The sequence below is a fragment of the Agelaius phoeniceus genome, chromosome 13 (genome assembly GCF_051311805.1).
Source record: "Agelaius phoeniceus isolate bAgePho1 chromosome 13, bAgePho1.hap1, whole genome shotgun sequence".
NCBI lineage: Eukaryota > Metazoa > Chordata > Aves > Passeriformes > Icteridae > Agelaius > Agelaius phoeniceus.
This window is the reverse complement of record NC_135277.1, coordinates 15573692-15595165: the sequence shown is the minus strand read 5'-3', so window position 1 is coordinate 15595165 and position 21474 is coordinate 15573692. Positions and strand designations below refer to the sequence as shown.

The window sequence follows — 21474 nt, the reverse complement described above, 5'->3', positions numbered from 1 at the left end:
GAGACTACAACACAAGGGTTTTAATCTGATCATAGGCCAAGGTATGATTTGGAAAACCGTATTTGATTCGGTCAGAAAAGTGCCGGAGCCCGGCAGCACGGGAGCCCGGGACGCGCGGAGCGAGGAGCGCCGTCCCACGTCAGCAGCGCCCGATTTCCTGGGGCAGGGCCGAGCCCGAGCTCGGGGCCGGGAGCGGCGGCGGCGGCGGGGCCGCGCTCAGGAGCCGCGCTCGGCCGGGGCGGGCGCGGTGCCGGCGCTGCCGGGGCCGGCGGGGCGGGCCCGCACTACAAGTCCCGAGAGGCGGCGGGCGCGGGCCGAGCCGTCCCCGCTCCCTGCGCGGCCCCGGGGCTGCGTCCGCGGCGAGCGCGGCGATGCCGGCGGCGGGCTCGGAGGGGGAGGAGGGTCTGGCCGGGGAGCAGCCCGGCCCCGGCACCCCCAAGCTCTGCGGGTACTTGCAGAAGCTGTCGGGCAAGGGGCCCCTGCGCGGCTTCCGCAGCCGCTGGTTCGTGTTCGACCCCCGCCGCTGCTACCTCTACTACTTCAAGGGGCCTCAGGAGCCGCTGCCCCTCGGGCACCTGGACATCGCCTCCGCCTGCTTCAGCTACCACCAACCCGAGGCCGGCGCGGCCGCTGCGGGGGACGAGCTCACCGCCTTCGAGGTGCACAGCCCCGGCGGGGCCGTCACCGTTCTCAAGGTAGGCCCGGGGCGGGCGGGACCCATCGCCGCTCCTGTCCCGGCCCCATCCCCGGTGCCGCCCGTGCCCTCCGCCCGCGGTACCGCCCCGGCCGGCGGGGCCCCTCCGCCGCGCCCGAGCGGGCTGCTGTAGGAAGGAAGGTGCTGTTTCGCAAACGCCGGGGAGATCCGCAGTACCGGGCTGGCCCCAGCTGTCTGTTAGTTGCGAATTTCTCCTTTACGAGTTCGTGTTTACCGTGCTCCTCTGAGAAGGAGGAAATGCTTCTACTGAGCATGGGCTGAGTGGCTTCTCTGGAATTGTCTGGGCAAAAAAAAAATTTCCGAGGAAATCTGACGAGTTGGGGTTTTGGAAGTTTGGAGGGAGTGGTCGGGTTTCAGTTTTGGAGTGTTTATTTTGAAAAGACGATGCGTGGCAGGAGTCTGCGTCTAGGCTGCTTTGGGAGGAAGGAAGAGGAGGGAGAATTGTTTCCTCATAGTAGCAGAGCTGCTTATCGTCTTGTCTGTTCAAGGACTCAGATTTTCTCAGGACAAGAGGTAAATGTTTGGATTATTTAAGATATCTTTCCTCTATTGTCACGCCTAGGAAAAAAAGCCAACAGGGAAACCATTTTGACTCAGTAAAGAAGAAATAAATTATTCTGAGCATCCATTGTTTTTTAATTCTGTTAAGGCAGATATGTGTCCTTCAAAGAGAGTTCTTCTGCATAGAATGTAACTTTTCACGTGAACTGTGTACTTTCTGAGAAACATTCTTAGTATTAGAACATAATCCATTAAGTGTTAAGCAGTAGAACTTCCTATTGAATACTGGAAAATACTTCTTACATACTTATTCAGCAGTGGAGATTTGAGCACTCATGATACCTGCTGGGACTGTGGAGGATGATTGTGTCAAGCTCTTCAGCGTTCTGTTTTGATGAGTATAAATGTCAAAATACCGACTCATTGACTTGATTTACTAGAGAATAAGAAATTTATTTACCTAGGAAACTAATACAATAATAATTTTAACAGTATTTGCTTAGGTAAAAGCAATGTAGTCAGTTGCACATAAAAACTACCTTTGTGTAGTTGTAAAAGATTTTACTACTTTCAGTGAATCTGCCTTTATAGCCCAAGTGTTTGTGTTATGCACATTAAAACCGCAGACTTGGTTTAAGCTTTGCTTTCAATAGTTTGAGGAGTTTTCTTTGTTTTAATTAGCATCTAGTGATTTGTGATTTTACATGGAGATCTTCAGAAAAATTTTGTGTTGAGGGTGCCTTTTGAACAGGAGGGGTTTTGTTGAGAACCCAGGATGTGTGATAAAGATTGCAGTGTGAAGTGCTGTGTTTGACTGTCAGACAGTACTTTGGCAGCAGCCTCGGATGTCTTCTGCAGTCATGAAGACACAAATCATCCTCAGCACTGCTACACAAATGTAAGACATGGGGGGTTTCTTTTTCATTTTTTCTTTTTTTGTATCTTTTGGTCTGTGATGTTGCTACTCTGCCCATATTTTATGTGTTAAGTTTTTTCCGGTGCTCTCTAGGAAAGAACGTGCAAAGATTGGAACTTTCTTCATGTTTCCCTTATGAGGATTGAGAAATGGTGCCAGTTAAGAAAGTCAAATTAATTTCTGCAATTAGCAGAAAAAGATAATTTTGTGTTGTGATGCCCTAAAGCAGCCACATGTTTGTGCATAAAGATGATGTTATGTTGTATGTGTTTATATAGTAAAGAAGGAGTTAATGAAAATCTTAAGGGATATTGCAGGATCATCTGGCGTTTTGTGGCCATGTCATTCACCAAGGAATAAAACCAAATAAGGTTTTTGAAGCTGAAATTAATTTTCTTCAGTCCAGCATGATAGTTCTTTAAGGCCTTTAAAAGCATCCTTCAGCTAACTTAGGTAGAGTTGCAAATGAATTCAAGATGGTAAATGAAAAAACCCAAACAACCCAACCCCTCTCCCTCCCCCTCCAATCCAGCCCCTGTTAAAAGCAAATGTGATTTTCTATCAAGAAAACATTACACACAGAGCACGAGGAATAAAGTCAAGTGAAATGCTGTCTTCAGCCTGTAATTCACATGCTTTGTTTTCCTCAATTTGCTGTTTGTTCAAAATTTCCACATCTTGTGATCTGGCCTTTCCCATTCAGTGTTACAGACTAAGAAGAGCAATAAAAAATAAGCTGCTGGAATTCCAGATTGAAATGATGATACTATTGAGGAATGCATTATTTCTTATCATGCCTCAGTTTCGTGTTAGTGTAATGATTCCATCATCTTGATTGCTCAGACTTTTGTCAGGTATTGGGAGCTGAGAACTCTATGATGTACTCTAGCTTTGTTGCCCAGATAAGAATTTTGGAAAAAATATACTGCAGCCTTTACAGCAAATAAAACAAAATATTCATATTTTAGAGGTGTAGAAAACCAGCCTGCCGTTTGTATGATTGTGGTTTTTTCTGTACATTTCCAACAGGTGCAGAAGAAGTTAAGTGTGTGTAAAAATCTTTTCCATTTAAATATATAACAGATACCATCCCTTTAGGTAAAGGAGCACAGAAAATTGTGTATTTTATGAATATGGATAAGTTATGTTTGAGAATATTTTTATGGAAAGGCATGCAAATACTGATCCTGCAAATATGTCCTGTAACACAAAATGCTGCTAATACTATCAAATAAACATTTGGCTGTGTTTGCACTGCAAGGCCTTGCATTAAGGGGGGAAATAATTAACATTATGAATGTATAAAAATGAACAAAGGCAGCATTTCTCATTTATTTTTAAAGCAGGTAGTGAGTGATATGTAGTGATCTGTTTTGCTTGCTTCAGAACCAAAGGAACTCTGGCCAGTGATGCTGGACTGTGTGTCTGGTCACTTCTCTGTGAATAGTGGTGAATTGGGAGTGGAACAGAAATTGCACAGAGTTGTGAAAGAAAAAATATTTTCTGGGCTATTGGCCAAGTGTAAGGATTCCAGAGACTGCAGAGATTTCAGGGCCCTGATACTTGAAAGTATTGGACCCCAAACTTGCTGAACTGAGAGTGGCTTAGGAGCGGATGCTGGAATTTGTCAGTGATCTCACAGGATGCAGCAGTGATCAGTGAAGTTGAGCTTGAACAGTTTTGCTGCAGGGCTTGACACAGCAGAGGAGGGAGCTCAGCACTGAGGGTGGTTTGTTTTCTGAGCTGATGCTTCTTGCTCAAAACTTTGCTGGTTAGTGGTTGCAGTGCTTTAATTAAAAGTTGGGCTGCCCTCCAGAAGAAGCCATCTGGCCCCAGATTTGGTGTTTGAGCATAGCAGGAATAGTAAATCTTAAGAAATGCAAACTTTCTGGTGATGTTCCCTTTTTACAGAGTAGCTTGAGGGAGAGTTTGTCTGTGTTCAGAAATGTAGCAAGAATTTTCATGGGATTTCTCAAAATGTGAGGTCTGCTGGTTGCATTTCTTTGGACTCTTCCTTTAAAGTATTTAATGTTGGCATACGTGTTCCACCACTGTGTCCAGTGGCAGTCCATGGATGGTTTCCTCAAATAATTCTTCTCTGTCATGTCTGGATCAGAAGGTGACAATTCTACATCATTCTTAGTGGAAGAATTTAGGAGAATATTTTTAATTAAGTTACAGTAATTTTCCATTGCTTAAGTTGAGAATTACATGGTACTGTATGGCTCTTCACTTAAGAGTGTCTTTTACTCCTAGTGTTGCCTGTAAGTTTGCAGCAGTACAATTACAGTGATTCCTTATTTCACACCAGTTCAAAGGCCATTCATGGTAGTGTTTTTTCTCACAGAACTGCATCCATTAAAATGTGACTGCATGGCTCTGCAGTAAGAAAGCACCTTAGCAATACCTTAGTAGCTATAAGGATTTTTTGCGTAATTAATTGCTACTCTGCTTAATTAAATGTTTTGGCTCTCATGGTGGGCAGTAGCCAAATACTAGTAAAAGTCATGAGAAATGGGCAAGCATGGCAGTGTCCTTTCTTGACAGATAAAGGAAATTTAAAAATATGTTTCAAAACTTGCGCTCTTTGTGATTAGGGGAAGATGAAGACTTAAATATTCTATGTGTAGTTCTTGGTTTTATTTTGTTTTGATTTTTTTAAACATCTATTTCAAACAACAGCTTAAACGATGAATTTTGTTTAAACAAAACTAATTTTAACAGAGATTTTTAGGATATTCTTTTAGTTGTAAATAACTGAGATGACTGTAATAAAGTCAGCCAAAACTGTTCAAAGGGAGAGGAAGACTCCAGAAGAGGAGGACCATGTATGGGAGGAAAAGAAGGCAAGGTAACAGGCTGGGAGCAGCAGGAGGGCAGGGAGTAATTCTTGGGGAAATGAGTTAAAGCAGGGGCGTGAGAAGCCTGTGCTGCTTTGCCTTGGCACTTGGTGCCGGAGGGCGGGCACGGCTGCCCGGCCCTGTGTGTAACAGCCTCCCCTGGGAGCTGAGCGTGCCTCCCTGCAGCTGGGAACTGAAAAGCAGCAACTCCAAGAACAGTGATTCACTGCTCTCTGAAGGTGATTGGTGAGATGGTAGCGGGACAAATTGTGAGAGAGGCTCATGAAGTTCAGGAAGTCATGGGCAGGAGCTAATTGTAGCTATAACTTAGACTGACTGCAGTGGGTTGCCTCATTAGCTGTGTTGTGGTAGCAAAGAGAACCACGTAAGCTCTGCATCCTGTGCTAGTGGAAGCTCTTTGGATTCTTGGTGGTTTTTTGCTGGAGCACAGTAAAACATTGCTTTACATGGCCTGTCAGCAGGTGTCTCTAAAGGAAGTATAAGCTCTCATATTTACCAGAACTGAAGACTTGCCACTGGCTAAAGCTCCAAAGGAAATACTTCAGTGCTAGGAATAGAAGGGGAGATGTTTACTCCTGGCAAGAAGTGACTGTAGTCTATAGACTTAAAAACCTGCTCCTGTGGTCATTGGAGGTCATTCCCAAACTGCCAGAGGTGGCTGTGGGGATTGGCATTTCCCAGAGTCCAGTTCTTTAACCTTCTGAACTATTCTTTACCCTATGTATTTTTTTATGAGGGAAATAGTTTTCTCTGGTTTCCTGTGAGTAAGCAAGAAATAATACATGAAGCTGATTTCCATTTCAGATTAGAAGTATTTTGGTTACATATCTTTCTTACCAACTGACTCTGCAGTGTCCTCATGTGTCACTTGTTTGTTTCACTTCTTGATTTATGAATGTTTATTTGATTTATATATCTTGTATCCTGCCATGTGCATAATGTACTGAAAGGAGCTGGAGCAGCAGCTTCAGGAATAACTGAGGTTTTCTGCTTTATCTCCTTGAATGGTCCTTTGGAGCCATTTGCTGTAGGGTGTCATGGATGTTAAAGCTCGTAGGGCTACAAAGAGCCAAAAGGTAAAATAAAAATCCATCTCTCTCATGATTAAACTGAGATTACCAATTGCTGAACCAGAGAGAGCACCCTGGGGAAACATCAGTTTTTGTTTGCCGTGCTGTTTATGCTTTGTGTTGTCATTAGCTGCTCTTGGGGCCAAAATATAATGGCCAATGAATCTTCAATTTTACTAGACCAGAAGTGTTCTTATGTGAAAAATATAGACAATTCTGTGCCATTGCTGTGCTTTATGCAGCACTTACTGTATGCCTTTGTATGTAAATGTGTGTTGTTTGTTGCTCTCCATTCTTTTGCAGCTGTGCCTTGCACAGGTGTCCTCTTAATTTCTGAGGAACAGAACAAAAAACTGTTTGAAATTAGGTTGTCTTTAAAGAATAAACATAGTCATCTTTTCCACTGATAATGCCGTCATGCACTTTGGGAGGAGGTAGGAGAAAGGCCAGCTAAAAGATAAGCACTCCATGTGCTACCAAGCCAGAGGAGTTAGGGGAGTGTCTCCTCATCAGTGCTAATTTTTTTGTTCCTAAACAGTCCATGTTACCAGGTCAGGTGCTTGTCCTAGACTGGCAGCTGGAGAGGTATGTTGAAATAACAATTACTTTTCCATAGAGCACCTGCAGTGTCAGATACCTTCATTTGTCCCTCCTTGCTATTTGTGTATTGTCATTTTACGTGCTTTGAAATCACTTAGAGCTCTGATTCAAGGTATGTTTGAATTCCTCCTCACTTACTGCCCATTCACATTTTTGACTGTAGGCTTGTAGGTTAGGCATTAATGTTGGATTTTGGGGTTTTTTTGTTTTAAATCTGATTTTTCTATAGAAGGTAGTTAGCTCATGGTATCATCAGGAAATACAGTGTGTAGATTTAGTCATTAAGGTAAGAGGCATTGCAATGCATTATTCAATTATTCATTTGTTGGTTTCTGCTGGCAAGAAAGCAAGTTAAAAGAAAATGGGAATCTTCCTGAATGTGTATGGGATTTTTTCCAATAATATAGATTTGTAGTTATATGTTCAAACAGTGCTTTGTGTGTAAAATATATGATGCTGCTGTGTTTTCCAAAGTCTGAGTGTAAAACTGAAGAAGAGGAATGCGTGAGACTGCTTCTAATGAAAAATTCTGGCGTGAAAATCATGGATGTGCATGTGAGCACAGGGTGCACCTGGTGCATTGTGGTTATTCCTTTAAAATCATACTGATTTGGAGTGATGGTACCTTGGTGACCTGCTGCTGATCTGTGTGGGGTTTATTATTGCACTTGGAATTGCTGTGTTCACGCACAAGGGCGTGCAGGGGTCTCACCAGCGCTCTGCTCCCGTGTCCTGCAGGCTGCGACTCGGCAGGACACGACCTACTGGCTGCAGGAGCTGCAGCAGAAGAGGTGGGAGTACTGCCACAGCCTGGACAGCCGCACCTCGCCCACACCCAGCGACTTCTCCAAAGGGCTCGTTGCCAAAGACAACCCTGGTACGTTGGGAACTGAGTGACAGCAGCAGGCACGGCTCTCCTCAGTGTCAGCTCATAGCACGAGGTGTTGCACTGGGGTAGAGAACTGCCTGAAGAAAGCTTTTTCACATCTGTTTATCAAGTAACTCTAGTAAACTTCGCATATGCTACAATATTTAACATAAATGTGATTTTATATGTGATTTTGTATCCTTTACAAAATCTGTTGATTTCTTGAAAAACAGATTTTTGGAAATGAAATAAAATCGAGTAGTCTTACGACTAGGTTTCATTAAGCTTAGGTAAGTTGTCTTTTAGTGGTTGCAACATCTTAAAAAGTTAGCATGGTAAATATCCTGAGATGTAAACTTCAGTTTTTAATAGGAGCAGGTATATTTTGCATTCTGAATGACCATGCTTTGTTCCTGAAAAGGTATGATGTGGTGGATCTATCTGACTTTGATAAAAATGCAGTGCCTTCAAAACTGAAAGACAGTCTGCGCTGGTATTACATAAGTGAAGTTCAGTCTCTGAAATACCTTTAGGCAAGGAAAACGTAATTCTACACTAGTGTCAGACTTATCAAAATGGCTGTGCATTATACAGAATTACTCTGCATTTTTTACTACATTGCACAGGCACTTGTGAATTGTTTTATTCCTCAGTCCCTACAGAAATGGATTCCTTGCTGATTTCTGTTATCCATAAGTAAGACTGAGTACAATCCAGTTCTGTGCCAAGTTAGGCATTAGTAAGGCTCTCCTGGGTTTAAGCAGTCTTGCAGTCAGGCATATTTCATCAACAGATGTCACATTTGGTTGATGTCACTTTGCTCCCTCTGTAAACCCAGCAGTGTTGAGCTGTTGTTATCACACCTTGTCCCCTCCTGAGTTTCGGGTCCCATTTTAGTGTTGTCCTCTAACCCATTTTCTTCTTTGAGAGGATGTGCTGCTTGTGGCTGCTTGCTCAACACAGCTGGCCTGACATGTGTTTGCTGGGGGCTCAGCTGGGCCTTTGAGGCACTGCAGGCAGCTCCTGCTGAGAGCAGAGCCCAGCCCTTGAGCTGGTGCAGGGCTGGCCCTGCCATGTGCTACTGCAGGGTCTGCAGGCAGCAGCAATCAGCCTCTTCTCCTGATCAGTTTTTTGGCCAGTGTAGTTTCCAGAAGTGGTTTGCTGTAGGGACAGGTGGGTGGCTGGATTAGCCCAAGAGAATTGCTGGGAATGCCAAGTGGGATGGTTTGAGACCCCTTTTTTTGGCAGTAGCCAGTCTGGGTAGCAGCTTGTCAAGCCATGTGCTCCAGAGCACATGCACTGGTGGGCAAAAATCTAAGTGTTGCAAAAGGGAACAGGCTTTGGCTCTTTCAGCCCTTTGTCTTTCTGCCTTCAGCCTCTTGTTCTCTGCTGCACAGGCTCCCTTTTTTTGTTGTGTTTAACTGACCCTGTGCTGAGTAGGTTGAAGTCATATGTTATCCAGAAAGGAGCACTTTTTTTTTGTTTCCGCAAGATTGATGAGTGAAATATGTTCAGTGTGCAATCAGGTGATTGCACAGCTGGTGGACAGGAGGGAACAAGGCACAGCAACCAAATACAGGAAGGCAGAGTAAAGCAGCAGACAGGCCTGCCCTCTTGGCAGCAGAGTGTTGGATCACATCAACTGTAATGTGTAACTTGGCCACAGAATCTGTTCTTTTTTGTGCTGCTTCCCTCAGAGCTCGGGTACAATGTGAAACAAGCCTCTGTGACTGCAGCATGTGCAGGTGCTGTTCCCTCACACCTGTTTGCATCACATCCAGTCGTTTCATCTCTGACCTGGTATTTTTCTGTAAGTCATTGGGGGCTTTCTGGATAAGCCAACTGAATCTCTTCATGTGATTTTTTTTTTTAATTTAAATTACTATTGTTGTTATATCCAGGACAAGGAATGTCAACATAACATGCATGGGCTGAGTAGGCCCATCCCTTTCAGGGGTAGCCTGCAGTTAAACTGCATGATGAAGAATTTGGAGCTGCATCTAGAATATCTCATTTTCTAGGACAAATCACAGTGATAACTCTTATCATCAACTGAAGTGTTTAAGTAGGGATTCCTTGTGGGGAAAATGCAAATAGCCAGAATGATTGATGCTTGTTCCTTCTTTTAAATCAAGTAGTCCAGGAGTTTCTTCTAGAGTTACGGGATTCTCTAAGGCTCTGGTTTCATGTTGATGACCAAGAAATGTGTCTTGTGGCTTTTTTTTTCTTTTTTTTTGGAAGAATTGAATGTGCATGCAGTGTTGTACTTTATACCAGAGCATAGAAATTGGTTTATTTTGCTGGTGCTCAAGTACAGATGCTATCATAAATGTTTTAAATGGGGAAGTAGTCTGCCTTCAGTCCAAACCCAGAACTGCTTACTGCAGCCTTGCCTGTCTGTCCTCTCCCCTCCCAGTTCAGAAATCTGGACTAACTGGGGCGTGCATGGAGCTAGATAAAGCTTTGTGGATCAGCCTTGAAAGGTTTTTAGGAACATTCAACATAGTAAAAATACTTCAAAGTATTTATCACAGTGGGATGTGGGAAATTGAATATTAACAATAATTACACTGTAGGATTTGTCGTGGAGGTGCCTTACTACCATGGAAGTCAAATAAATTATTTATTCTTTATACCATGTGGGATTATTATTTTTTCTTGAAATCAGTTAAATGTTAATGTAGTTTTGATGATTTCAGTTCTTAATTTGCATTAATAAAACATGCAATGCCATGTATTTATAAGATTGTTGTGTTTTGAAATAAGTTCCAAAAAAAGATTTTTTTTTTTTTTTTACTTGGAGGTTGCATGAGCAGCCACTATAATTTAATTTGCAGTGCTTTGTGTGCTGTGCAGTCCATGGGTCTAACAAAGCTCCTGGCTGGTGTGGGCAGGGGATGATGGCCAGTGAGCAACCTCAGGGTGCCACATTCAGACAATTGCCATGTCTGGGAGGGGAAATGCGTTTGTTGGGAATTCAGCTCTTGAACAATTCCTTTACCTGGACCATCCTCTAAAAGGACTTAGCAGAATCAAACAGGTAGAAGATGAAACAAGCTGTAAGTGTGAAGGCAGAATGTTAGTATTCCACCTTGGCTTTGAGTATCCATGAATTTTTTGTCTGTGTGTTGTGGGTTGGGTTGGTATTTTTGCCCTTTGGGATGTTTGGGTTTTCTGCGGGGGGGGGAAGGGGGTTGGGTTTAGTCTTGTTTTTAATTATTATTTTGCAGTTAAAACCTACTTATTATCTTTCCTCTTCGTTAGACAGTAAATAGAATCCCATGTTTAGTTTTATCTAAGCTATTTTAGCTGAACTGTGCTTAGTTCAAACAGCCACAGTGCAAAAGAACTTGGAATTCCCTTTGGCTGATAAGGCCCTGAAGTATCTGTTTACAAAAATCAAGGCAGTGTAACTTGTACCTCTATTTGAAACATGACATGATACATTTCTGTGTCAGAGACCATTTTTCAAGGGTTTGAGACATTCCTAGTGTCAGAGATCTTTAATATTTCATATTCTTTATCACAGAATGTTCTTTCTACTTCTAATCTTTGATACTTGATAAAAGTAACCCCCTGCTGAGTAATTGGAGGGTATGGTTTGCTTAAAGATGGTCTCACTGCTGGTGCCAAGCAATTGTCAGAGCAAAGGCTGAAAGACTCACCAGTGATAAAAGAGGGTATCATAATTTCCTAGGGTTTTATTTAAGTCAGAGCCCATCCAATGTGTTACTTTCTAATATAAATGCTGAATCAAGTCTGAGAGTGTTGTCAAAAAGTCTTTAATCCACTTCAGTACTTTATGAATTATATCAAGACTCTGAAAATTGCATTTGGGTTTGTTTAACTTGCCTTTTCAGAGGGTTTATAGAAGGCTGTGAACCACTTTATGCTTCTCTCTAATGCTTTTTGCTACTTATAGTATATTCTGTATTCTGGGTTTTTTACTCCCTCTTCCTCCTGGAGGGAGAAAGCAGCTCTCCAGAGTAATGGAAGCACAGAGGTAGCACAGGCACTGCAGATTGTGCAGTCTGTGTTTGCCAGGGTGATGTGTTGGAGCCCTGGTGTGCTGGTTGGGTCAGCCTGGCTCCTCTGGCCCTTGTGAGCTGTGGCTCAGGGCTGGGCCAGCTCCAGGACTGTTCTGCAGCTCTGCATGGCCTGACCATGGGGCCCCCACTTGCTGCAGTGCACAGGAGATTGGGCTGGGCTGAGGAGGAGCTGCTTTCAGGAATCCTCACTGGTGCAGGAAGTGTCTGATGTCCTGCAGAGCTGTGCCAGCATTCTTGGTTCTGGCAGTGCCCAGCTGGCCTTGCACAGGACTGCCTCAGGGCTGTGAAGGTCACTGACTTGCAGCTGCAGTGTCACTTTTGGGATGAATAACTCACAGGATGAAGCACACCCTGAAAGCTGGGTCAGTGTTTTTGTGACACTTGGTTCTGATTGCCTATTTTGTCGATCACTCATGAAATAATGCTTTGTAAGCATCACACAGCTCCTGTCTGTTATCAAAAGTATGTGGCTACAGTGAGATCTCACCGAGAAGTTTGTGATTTATAAGATTCATTTGAACTGAATGTTTTATAAAGTTTTTTGTTTTTAGCAATTTAAAGTAAACCCTGAACAATATCACGAGCAGGCTTAGTAGTCTATGACTTTACATAGCCAATATTCTTTTACTTTTTGAAGGTTATGTTTATTTTTTTTCTCTCTCTCTCTCTCCTTTTTTTTCTTTTAATATAGATTTGAGTATCCTAAGTCAAAATGCTTCAGCAGAGAGAGCTAGAAATATTCTAGCTGTGGAGACTTCTCCTACAGACCTGGTGGGGGAACAAGCAGCTTCCCAGCCTGCACCAGTCCAAGGAAGTGCCATCAATTTCTCACTTAAACAATGGAGTACTGAGATCAAGTAAGTTGTGAACCTGGGACAAAGAGTTCCCATGAGATTGGTAGTTCCTGACCAAGACTATTTCCTACATTGGTATGTGGTCAGTGGAGCTTCTTAGAATGATGGGAGGTGATGGGGTGGGTTTGTTTGTTGTATCTCTTCAAGTAAACAGATTCTTTATTTACTGTTTGAAGGTTTAAGGGAGCATTATTGTGTAGCTATCACTGATAGCTGAAAAGTCTTGTACAGCATTTCCAGTGGTGGCTTTGCTCTCTGAACCCCAGTGGTTGTTGAGGCTGAGTTGTATTCTCAGCCACTGCTGCTTTTTCTTGGAGCAGTCAATTCCCAGCATTGTATTAGACATAGTACTCAGTGCATAGGAACTATTTTTGGTGATGAAAATCAAACCAATATAAATCCTTGGTTTTTGTTTTCTTCTTAAAAGAAATGAACACATTTGAAGTGGGTACAGATTTGAAGTGGATGTAGTTCAAATTCCTGAGCAAAACTGTGGCAGACCCCTTCTCTACAGCATCAAAACCCCTCACTCACAATGAATTTACTCCCTACTATTAATTGCTTTAAGGAAAGCAGTCCCATTGGTTTTCAGCTCTCCTGTTGGGTTTCTTTCTAAAGAATTTTGTGGTTTGCTTTGCCCACGTAGATGGATTTTCTGCTTTTGCTTAAAGCATGTTACAGTGCTAATGCAGAGCAGCTCACAAAGCAGAGCTGTAGCTTTGGTTAAAAAAGCTACAGCATGTAAAGCATGTCCTTCTTGAGCTGGGAGGAAAATGTTCATTTTCATCAGCAGTGCAAAGTTAAACAGATCCCCTTGAAAGCTTTCTGGTTTAGTGCAGAGATCTGAGAGGTGAGCAGATGGTGCTGGTTTTGGCTGTGGGTTGTTTTGGGTTTTTTTCCTAGTGTTGTGGTTGGTTGTTTTCCTCCCTTCTCCAGCAGTTCTGTACCATTTGGGACGGGGGAAGATCTGGCAGCCTTTGCAATATGTGTGCTCTATGCAGTGTCTTACTGGATTGTGATTAGTTACAGCCCCAGTGTTAGAGGATGGATCAAAGTGTGTCTAAAACTGCAGAGAGTTTCCTCTCTTGCTGTGAGCACATTTTTGGTTTATATTTATGAAGTTGTATTAAGGTGTGTAGATGTCTCAGTAAAAGCCTTTGTCCTTCCTCCTGAATACAGTTACACACATTTAGTGTGATGCTGTCTGACAGAGAAAATATTGCTATAATAGCTGTATTTGCATCCTAGGTAGCAGTTGTCATGTAATAGTGGGGGGGGGGAAAGAAAAATATATCTTGGAGTTAAGCAGTGTATATATTTACAGTAATTAAAGTTGAAATGTGCTTCTCTACTTTTAGAAATACACTATCAAATACTATGATATATACAGACATTGAGGCTTGATTTTTTTTTTTCATTTTCTTGCTCTCACCTACTTATTTAAGCAGAATATAGATTTGGAAGCATACTGAATTACTGTAACCTCCAGTTATATAACCATAAAAACAAGACTGAAACCCCAAACATTTAAAAATAGAGACTCATTAGATCATATGATTGGCTCTTGTGTTAAGTGTCCAATTGTAGTTAGGGAAATAAATGCTGTTTTCAAATGTATCTGTTTAATCTTTCATCTTATTTTAATCTAATAGAAAGCATCGGAGGACTGCTGCTTGAATGCCCTGAACAAACCTGTGCAAAAGCTTTACAAAACTCAGCATCAGCTATGGTTTTTCATGGGCCTAACAGCAGTTCTTTAAAGAAGCTGTTCTGGAAGGCACTTGACTTGTTCTTTGTGGTTTTTTCAAGCTTTAGAAGGTGGTGTTCAGGCTTTTAAACGTTAAGGCTGAGTGAGTGCAGAACAGGCCCAGAGAACAGAAGGGAGGATGTGGAGTTTGGTAAGAGATCAGCCACCATTTGGAGAAGAGGTATAGAGATGCCAGGGAGCACTTCCTGAGACACTCACTGATATTGGGTGTCCAATCTATCATTGCCCAGTTTTATCTATGTAATTTGTGTGGAATGTCTGAACAAAGAAATTAGGCTTCTTGCCCCTAACAGGAATTATGATTCTTTCTGGAAGAAAATGAAATCTGTAGTGTAAATGAGTCTTTGCCAAGCTTGTAAATTGATTGCTGAAATAGTTTTATTGATATCATTAGGATTATTTTTAAATTGTAAATATTTATCAATTTATCACATTATAAAAGTTGTGCACTACTTAATGATTGGCTTAGAGTTCATGTTGATAAGATGTTAAATCTCTTGTGAAGCTGAAAGACTGGCTTGGATTATCAAATGATATTGAAAGTATAACATGGGTTATTTTCTGCTTAAGTTTTGAAGAGAGAATGTGGATGATTGAGTGAAAGCATCTTAGTGAGCTTGCACAGACTCTGTGGAAAATGCTGAGATACTAAATATATTTCCAATTCTATGCCAAAAATATTAAACTGGTTTATATGGGTTGATTTGGAATGTTCTTATGTAGTTGAACAAAGGCTTTGCAATACTGAGCTGTGTTAATACTCATGGATGTAAGAGTGGACATTTCCTGAGTGCATGATGGTCGTGGGGGAGCTGGGTCAGGTAATCTCATCCTGCTGGGAAATGTATTGTTCTTCTGTGGAATTACCTGGCTGGAATTCAGAGGCTGCCCCTGAAATGTTCTTGCAGATAGTTGGCCATGTTCCACCGTAGAAAAGAAAAACTGCAAAGGAGTCTTGTCATCAGCAGTTCAGCTGCAGCAGGTCTCTGGGATGATCCCAAGTTTTCCCTTGATCCCCAGTGTGGAGCTATAATGTACATTGTGTTTTGACTGCATGCTGTTCAGTTTAATGCTTGGCAGTTACCCTAAAATTCTAAACTACAGCTGATCAATACAGAGATGCTGCTTGTAAATCCTAACTTTGTTTTGTACTCGCCCCCTGCAAAAACAAAGCTAAAACAGGGGGATGCAAAAGACCATGGCATTAAAGTAAAATAGTTCTTCTGTTCTTGGAATTTAGCTGTTGATTGCAAATGCTATTTGGTAGTGTATGTTTTGTTTTCTTTGAGCTTTTATTTGGTATTGATTTTGTCTGTGTTTGTAGCTTATTTTTAGTTTGCACTGTTTGAACTGTGAAAAGCCCTTTATAAAAATAATACAAAATGGAGAAATATTTGTCACATTTTCCTGCTGCCTTTTTCACAGAAATTCCATGTCCTCCTTAAGAAAAGGAAGTAACGAAAATCGCAGGAGTATATTTTATACCACTGAGGAGTGGGAATTGCTGGATCCAACCCCAAAAGACTTGGAGGACTCAATGGCTCTGGAAGAAAAAAGGAAGCACCTGGCAGAAGGAAGTAAAGGTAGAAGTGGAGGAAGGAAGGGGGTCATATGCCTTACCTTGTCAAGCATGGAGTAGCTTGTTATGTCTGTCTCTAGGAGATAAGTGGAAGCTTATCTTTTTCTTCACAAACCACATCCAGAGCTCTGTAAACTATTTTTTAAAAAATCGATTTCTTAGGATGTGTTTGGGGTCCTCTGCCATTCAAATACAAGAGAATGTAGACAAAGCCTTGTTATCCACTGGTTTGGGTTTCCTGAGCATGCTACTGGTTCGTTTTGTCACATGACTTGCAAAGTAACAAGGCAAAGGGAAATGCTGATGTCTGTAATTGCTCACTTGAGTGTCACCCACTGAAGCAGAGTTGCCTTTAGACTCTGTGTATGTACCTGTTACCTTGGCTTGCTTCTGAAATGGGACAGAAGTAGGGATGGACATGAGGCAGCAGCTCACCTGTGTATTGTAACTGGTTCTCAGATTTGACCAGTGTCTGGAATAACCTTGTCAAGATATTTTTACATCTCTTTAAGAGCACCTTAGGTGGCATCCAAGTGATTTAATCTGTTAGAAAATATCCTGTATGTGGAGGTGAAACCTTACATTGAATTCTCTTACAGGAGCAGTAGGCTGTGATATCAGAGCTGGTTTTGCTCTGATTATTTGAAGCAAAGTTTCCTTTGCCATAGTTACAGATACCTTTTATTTTCTGTAATGAAATGTAAAATTCTCTTCATGTCTTATATGAAAAGTGGTAATTTATGAACCAAGTCTTTCATCTTGGATATCTTGGAGGGGAGATATTTTTGAGCTTTTTTTTTTCCGCCACCAAAGGAAGCAACTTGGAAATTGAGGCATGTTTAACACTATTGTGTTGAGTGGTTTGAAAACTGCTTAAAGTCTGATGTTAATGAGTATATTTTTTAAGGAAATCTGAATGCTTTGAAATGCCTTTTTACTAAGTGAACCGAACTAGAAGAAATTGTTTTATGCAGGACTGACGACAGCTTTTCCATTTGATTTTGGCCGCATTCCACACAAAGCAAGGCGCCCCTTGAAAGATATGATTGGATCAAGCAAAAACCGCAGCAGCAGCGACTCCTCCCCAACAGAGTGGTGCTCTGGCAATGGGAACAGACTGGTCTCTGAACTGCAACTGAAGTATCAAAGCCAGCAGGAAGAGTTGGAGAAGCTGAAGAAAGATCTTTTGAGCCAAAAGGTAATTAAACCTTCAGGCAAAGTGCACAAAAGCAAATGGGTCTGGCAGGTGATTGTGAGTTTTACCTTTCTGGCCATCTGACTGTGTTAAGAGCTGGTTGGTTGTTATAAAATGATGGTTCTAAACAAACATTTGTGTGCAAAAAGTCTTGAAACAAGAAGGACCATCTTTTATATCTGTTGAAGATAAGATCCCTGAATAAAACTTCCTTTGCACACTGTTCATTGAATTGGTTTATCTATCTTCCTTGTTCTCTGAAGTTAATTTGTTTGGTGTCTGCCAGGATCCTGGCTGATAGTCATAGCTTCTTTTTCCATATGTACATAAAATATCTTGGGAACTTCTCCTTTCAGATTCTCTTTGTTTGTCTTTTGATTCTTTCAGTGCTAGTGCAGTGGGTGGGAAATAGACCTGGCTTCTTTCTCTCCTCAGGAGGGGTTTTGTAAGATAAGCCTAACCATAATGTGTATATATAGACTGCACTCACACGGTGGTCATGCTTGTGTGCCCTCAGAACTCCAATCTATTCAATACCTTGCTTTTATCTAAAAGAACTTCTACTCATTTTAAGAAGAAAAATATTTTAGATCTTGTGTGGAGCTGCTGCTTCTGCTATTTGTATTTTCCTATGTGTGAGGTGATCAAAGGGAAACCAAAGAAGGAGTCTGAGCCTCATATTTATACTCATTTTAGGCATTATCTTTCCTAGGAGTACAGTTGAGCTTCTGAGCTGCTGCTGTGGGAAATCTCTCCGGTCTAGTGCAACACTGCATTCACAGCTGCTTCTGTTTTAATAAGAAGAAAAACAGTGTCTTAGGTGGTCATTTCTGTGGCAAGATTTTCTAAACAGCCTTTCACAGACTTCCTTTTTGACAAAGCAGCGTTTGTTTTTTACCTCCTTTTATTTCTCCACATCCGTTAGAGAAGAGAGCTCTTAGTTACCTTTGCTTTTTCCATTCTGTAACGATTTCCTGTTAACTTTTTGGGCTTGAGCCTCTTCCTGTTCACCCTACAACAGGATGCCTTTCTTGCAAGCAAGGCTTTTTTCAGCTTCCAAGTAACTGGACAGCTGGGCCTCAGCTGTCCACTTCTTTTCCTTAACCTGTTGTAGCCATTTCAGGCAGGACCCTTAGCTCAGTGAAGGACACTGAAGCCATCTATGTAGGCCAGTCATTGTAAGGTGTTAGCCTGCTAGAAATCAGGTTGTAAAGTGTTTCCTTTTCTCTTTAAAACACCAGCATGAGGTCTTAATTGCAGAAACTTTATTTTGCTTGACCTTAGATTTCTAAGCTAAAAAATTTAGAAACTTAAAATTTCATCAGTTTTTTTTGCTGTTGTTTTGTAATTCTCAGGAACTTGTTCGACTTCTGCAGCAAACAGTCCGATCTTCCCAGTACGATAAATACTTTGCAAGCCGCCTTTGTGAGGGGGTTCCCAAAGATACATTAGAGCTGTTGCACCAAAAAGATGACCAGATTTTGGGCCTCAATAATCAACTTGAAAAGTTAAATCTGGAAAAAGATAGTCTCCAGCAGGAAGTCAAGAATTTGAAGTGTAAAGTTGGAGAACTCAATGAACGGCTGGGAATGTTGATGGAAACTATTCAAGCTAAAGATGAAGTCATCATGAAACTCTCTCGTCAACTCAGCGAGTGTGAGGACAGCACATCCTCTCAAAGTGGAGCAATAAATTCCCCCACAGCCACCTGTACTAATAAAGAACTACAGGAACTGGACAGACTAAAAGTAAGAGCACTGTCTCTGTCTTGATGCATAGGGAAATTTCTTCTGTCTGTAAAAGTACTTTTTAGTCTGCTGTACTGTTTGAGATCACTGCAGAAGTTCCCTCATCACCACTCATCAATGGAGGCTTTCTCAGCTTGGAGCCTCCACTTGGAGCTGTTATGTGACAATCTAACCAGAACTTCCTTCCTTTGGGCCATCTAGTGCAGGGCTATACTTTCAGTAAATTAATCATTGGTGTGGAGCAGAAGAAATGTAAGAAATAATGAAAGGAGCAGGAAGGATTAAGGGTAAGAGGAAAAACAAGCATGGAAAATACAAACAAAAAGAAAGCTTGCTTTGGTTTTTTTAATTTTAAATATAACCCTAACCCTAACTGACTGAGGCTTCGGTGTGAGCTAGGTTGCCAGCTAGTGGGCAACAAAGAGCATGTGGAAAAGCAAAGGGAAGCTCTGAGGAGCCAAAAAAAGAGGGAGGAGTATAAGAAACTGTTTTACTAAAGCTGCTACAGCTCCTACTAATGCTTTATTTTTATTCTGTAACATACCTCTCTGAATGTGTCACAAGTTGGTAATGGAGTTACTGAAGTTACCCACTTTGCTCCAAAAAGGCTTTCTTGCCTTTGCGTAAATTTGTATTTCAAATTGATTAATGTTCCAAAGCATTTGGAATATAAATAAGTTGCTTAAAATATGCTTAAACATACATAATTTTCTTATATGTGAGCCTAGTAAGTTTTATTAACTGAAGTTGAAACTAGAAGTCAGTGGTCTTGGCACAAAGCAGTCAGAGCTCGCGGATGCTGGGGAGTGTGAGAGTCTGTGGCTGCTGGGAGGTACCAGCCTCATCCCACAGGCTCAGCTTTCAGAGGTAATGTTTGTAGCCAGGATCTGAGTGGATTAGGCAGGGAAGGTCATTTATCTTTCAAGGATTTATCTTTCTAGGAGGCAGACATGACACTTGTACTGTTAATGAGGGCTGGTGAGGGTGGTGAAAACCCAAGGGACGTTCATCCCCCTTTTTTAGTGTTGCTGTGGCCTCTGGATGGGCTCACCTGCATGTGCCTGTTCTCCCTGCCTGTGCCCTGCCAGCAGCCAGCTGCCTTCTGCAGGCAGTGGAGCACTGCGAGGGGCGCAGGTGAGGCACAGCACCACCCTGTGCTCATATTTGGCATGCGCACTTCATTTACATGAAGTCCAAAAATAACACTTGATTTGTGCCTGATATTTTTAATTAAAATCCTATTAGTAGCTGCTGTTTCTATGCTCTAAGGTGATCTTTATCTGACAGGCATAATCTACTTTGTTTTTTTTTTTTTATCAACAGGACAATCTTCAGGGTTATAAGACCCAGAATAAATTTTTAAATAAGGAGATTTTAGAACTTTCTACTCTACGAAGAAATGCAGAAGCAAGAGAGAGAGAATGGCAGGCAAAGGTCAGCATGTTCTCACTTAGCAATGTCTAAAGCAGTTTTCCATACTTTAGCCATAAATCTACCCAGGAAATTGAGCCATTTAAATGTATTAAATATGATAGCTTAAAAAAAAAGCCCTCTCAGTCCTTACAGACCAATCTTTCTGAATGGGTTCTTGAAAGAAGTAATTGTTTTTAAAATTGTGTGACCCAGTGGAACATTTTGATAACTTATGAACAAAGGCATGTACATGTCTGAAAACATTGTTTCCTCAGAATTAAGGCTGTAATGATTTTTTTAAAGGTCAGTGACAGGATGTGTAAGGATTTGATATTTTGATATTTCATATTTGTCACTATCAAGCTTTCTCCTGAGCACAAAGGATGACTATGGTATGGTGAATGTCATTTCTCTCTGGATCAATTTGAGTGTAGAGATGTTGCAGGTAAATAATAAAGATTTCCAGTGCTTGGGGCTAGGGAAAATGCACTCATCTGTAACTAAGGTTAGATACCTGTAGCTGGTTCAGTAGGCTTTGCTTTTAGTTGTTTGGAAGCCATGCACTCGGTGGCCAGCCTTAAATGCTATATTTTTGGCACAGAGGTGTGTGCTTACAATTCTTACATGCTATTACCTAACTCATATGCCACTTGAGTTGTCCTTGTTCAAACATGCACAGCCTAAAGCTGCTAAAATGCAACCATTTTGTTCTTTTAAAGTATTTCATACAATGCAGTGATAATTAAGGTTTGCTCAGAATTTCCATATGGAAAAATACATGTGGTGGAAAACATCTGGTCTACTATGCTGCCTTATGTTACAAAAATGGGAAAGTTAAGGTGGCTGTTCTTGACTTAGATGTTTCTAAGCAGCATAAACCAAGAGAATAGCATTGCACCAGGTTTTAAAAGAAGTGTAGTACAAGGTGTCTGAAGATTTGTATCATGTATTATTTTCTGCAGTATACCAGCTTAGAAGCCAAACTCTGCCAGATTGAAAGTAAATACTTGATCTTGCTTCAAGAAATGAAAACTCCTGTTTGTTCTGAGGATCAAAGTCCTGCTCGTGAGGTTATCACACAGTTACTGGAAGATGCCTTGAAAGCAGAACCTAATGAACAACCAGAACAAGCATTTTTCAAACCCCACCTGGTCAGGTAGTTTGGTCCTGTTAAATTAAATGTATGTGTGTCTTGGCCAGTGGGCTCTATTAAAAGACTGGAAAACAGACAGTGAGAATGTGTTTGCAGGTTTGGGTTATTTATTGTGTTTCCCTTCATTAATGATGGAATGGCCTTGAAATCCTTTTAGCTGTATAAAAACATGGTCTTGGGGAAG

The 21474-nt window shown here is 41.6% G+C and overlaps 1 protein-coding gene across 3 annotated transcripts in view; it reads left to right on the top strand.

Annotated features, from left to right (window-relative positions):
* Positions 1–225: 225 nt before the first annotated feature.
* Positions 226–21474, top strand: part of TBC1D2B (TBC1 domain family member 2B) — a 31482-nt gene continuing 10233 nt past the window's right edge. Inside the window, exons 1-8 of one of the 3 annotated variants that reach the window (XM_077185389.1) lie at positions 226–695; positions 7402–7540; positions 12272–12437; positions 15628–15785; positions 16804–16979; positions 18332–18724; positions 20048–20158; positions 21100–21293. In XM_077185389.1, the coding sequence (XP_077041504.1) occupies positions 372–695; positions 7402–7540; positions 12272–12437; positions 15628–15785; positions 16804–16979; positions 18332–18724; positions 20048–20158; positions 21100–21293 (1661 nt within the window). In that variant the 5' untranslated portion in view covers positions 226–371. Of the gene's footprint in view, positions 696–798; positions 1229–7401; positions 7541–12271; positions 12438–15627; positions 15786–16755; positions 16980–18331; positions 18725–20047; positions 20159–21099; positions 21294–21474 lie in introns of those variants that run through there. The other 2 variants (XM_054642281.2, XM_077185390.1) reach the window with 2 other exon arrangements.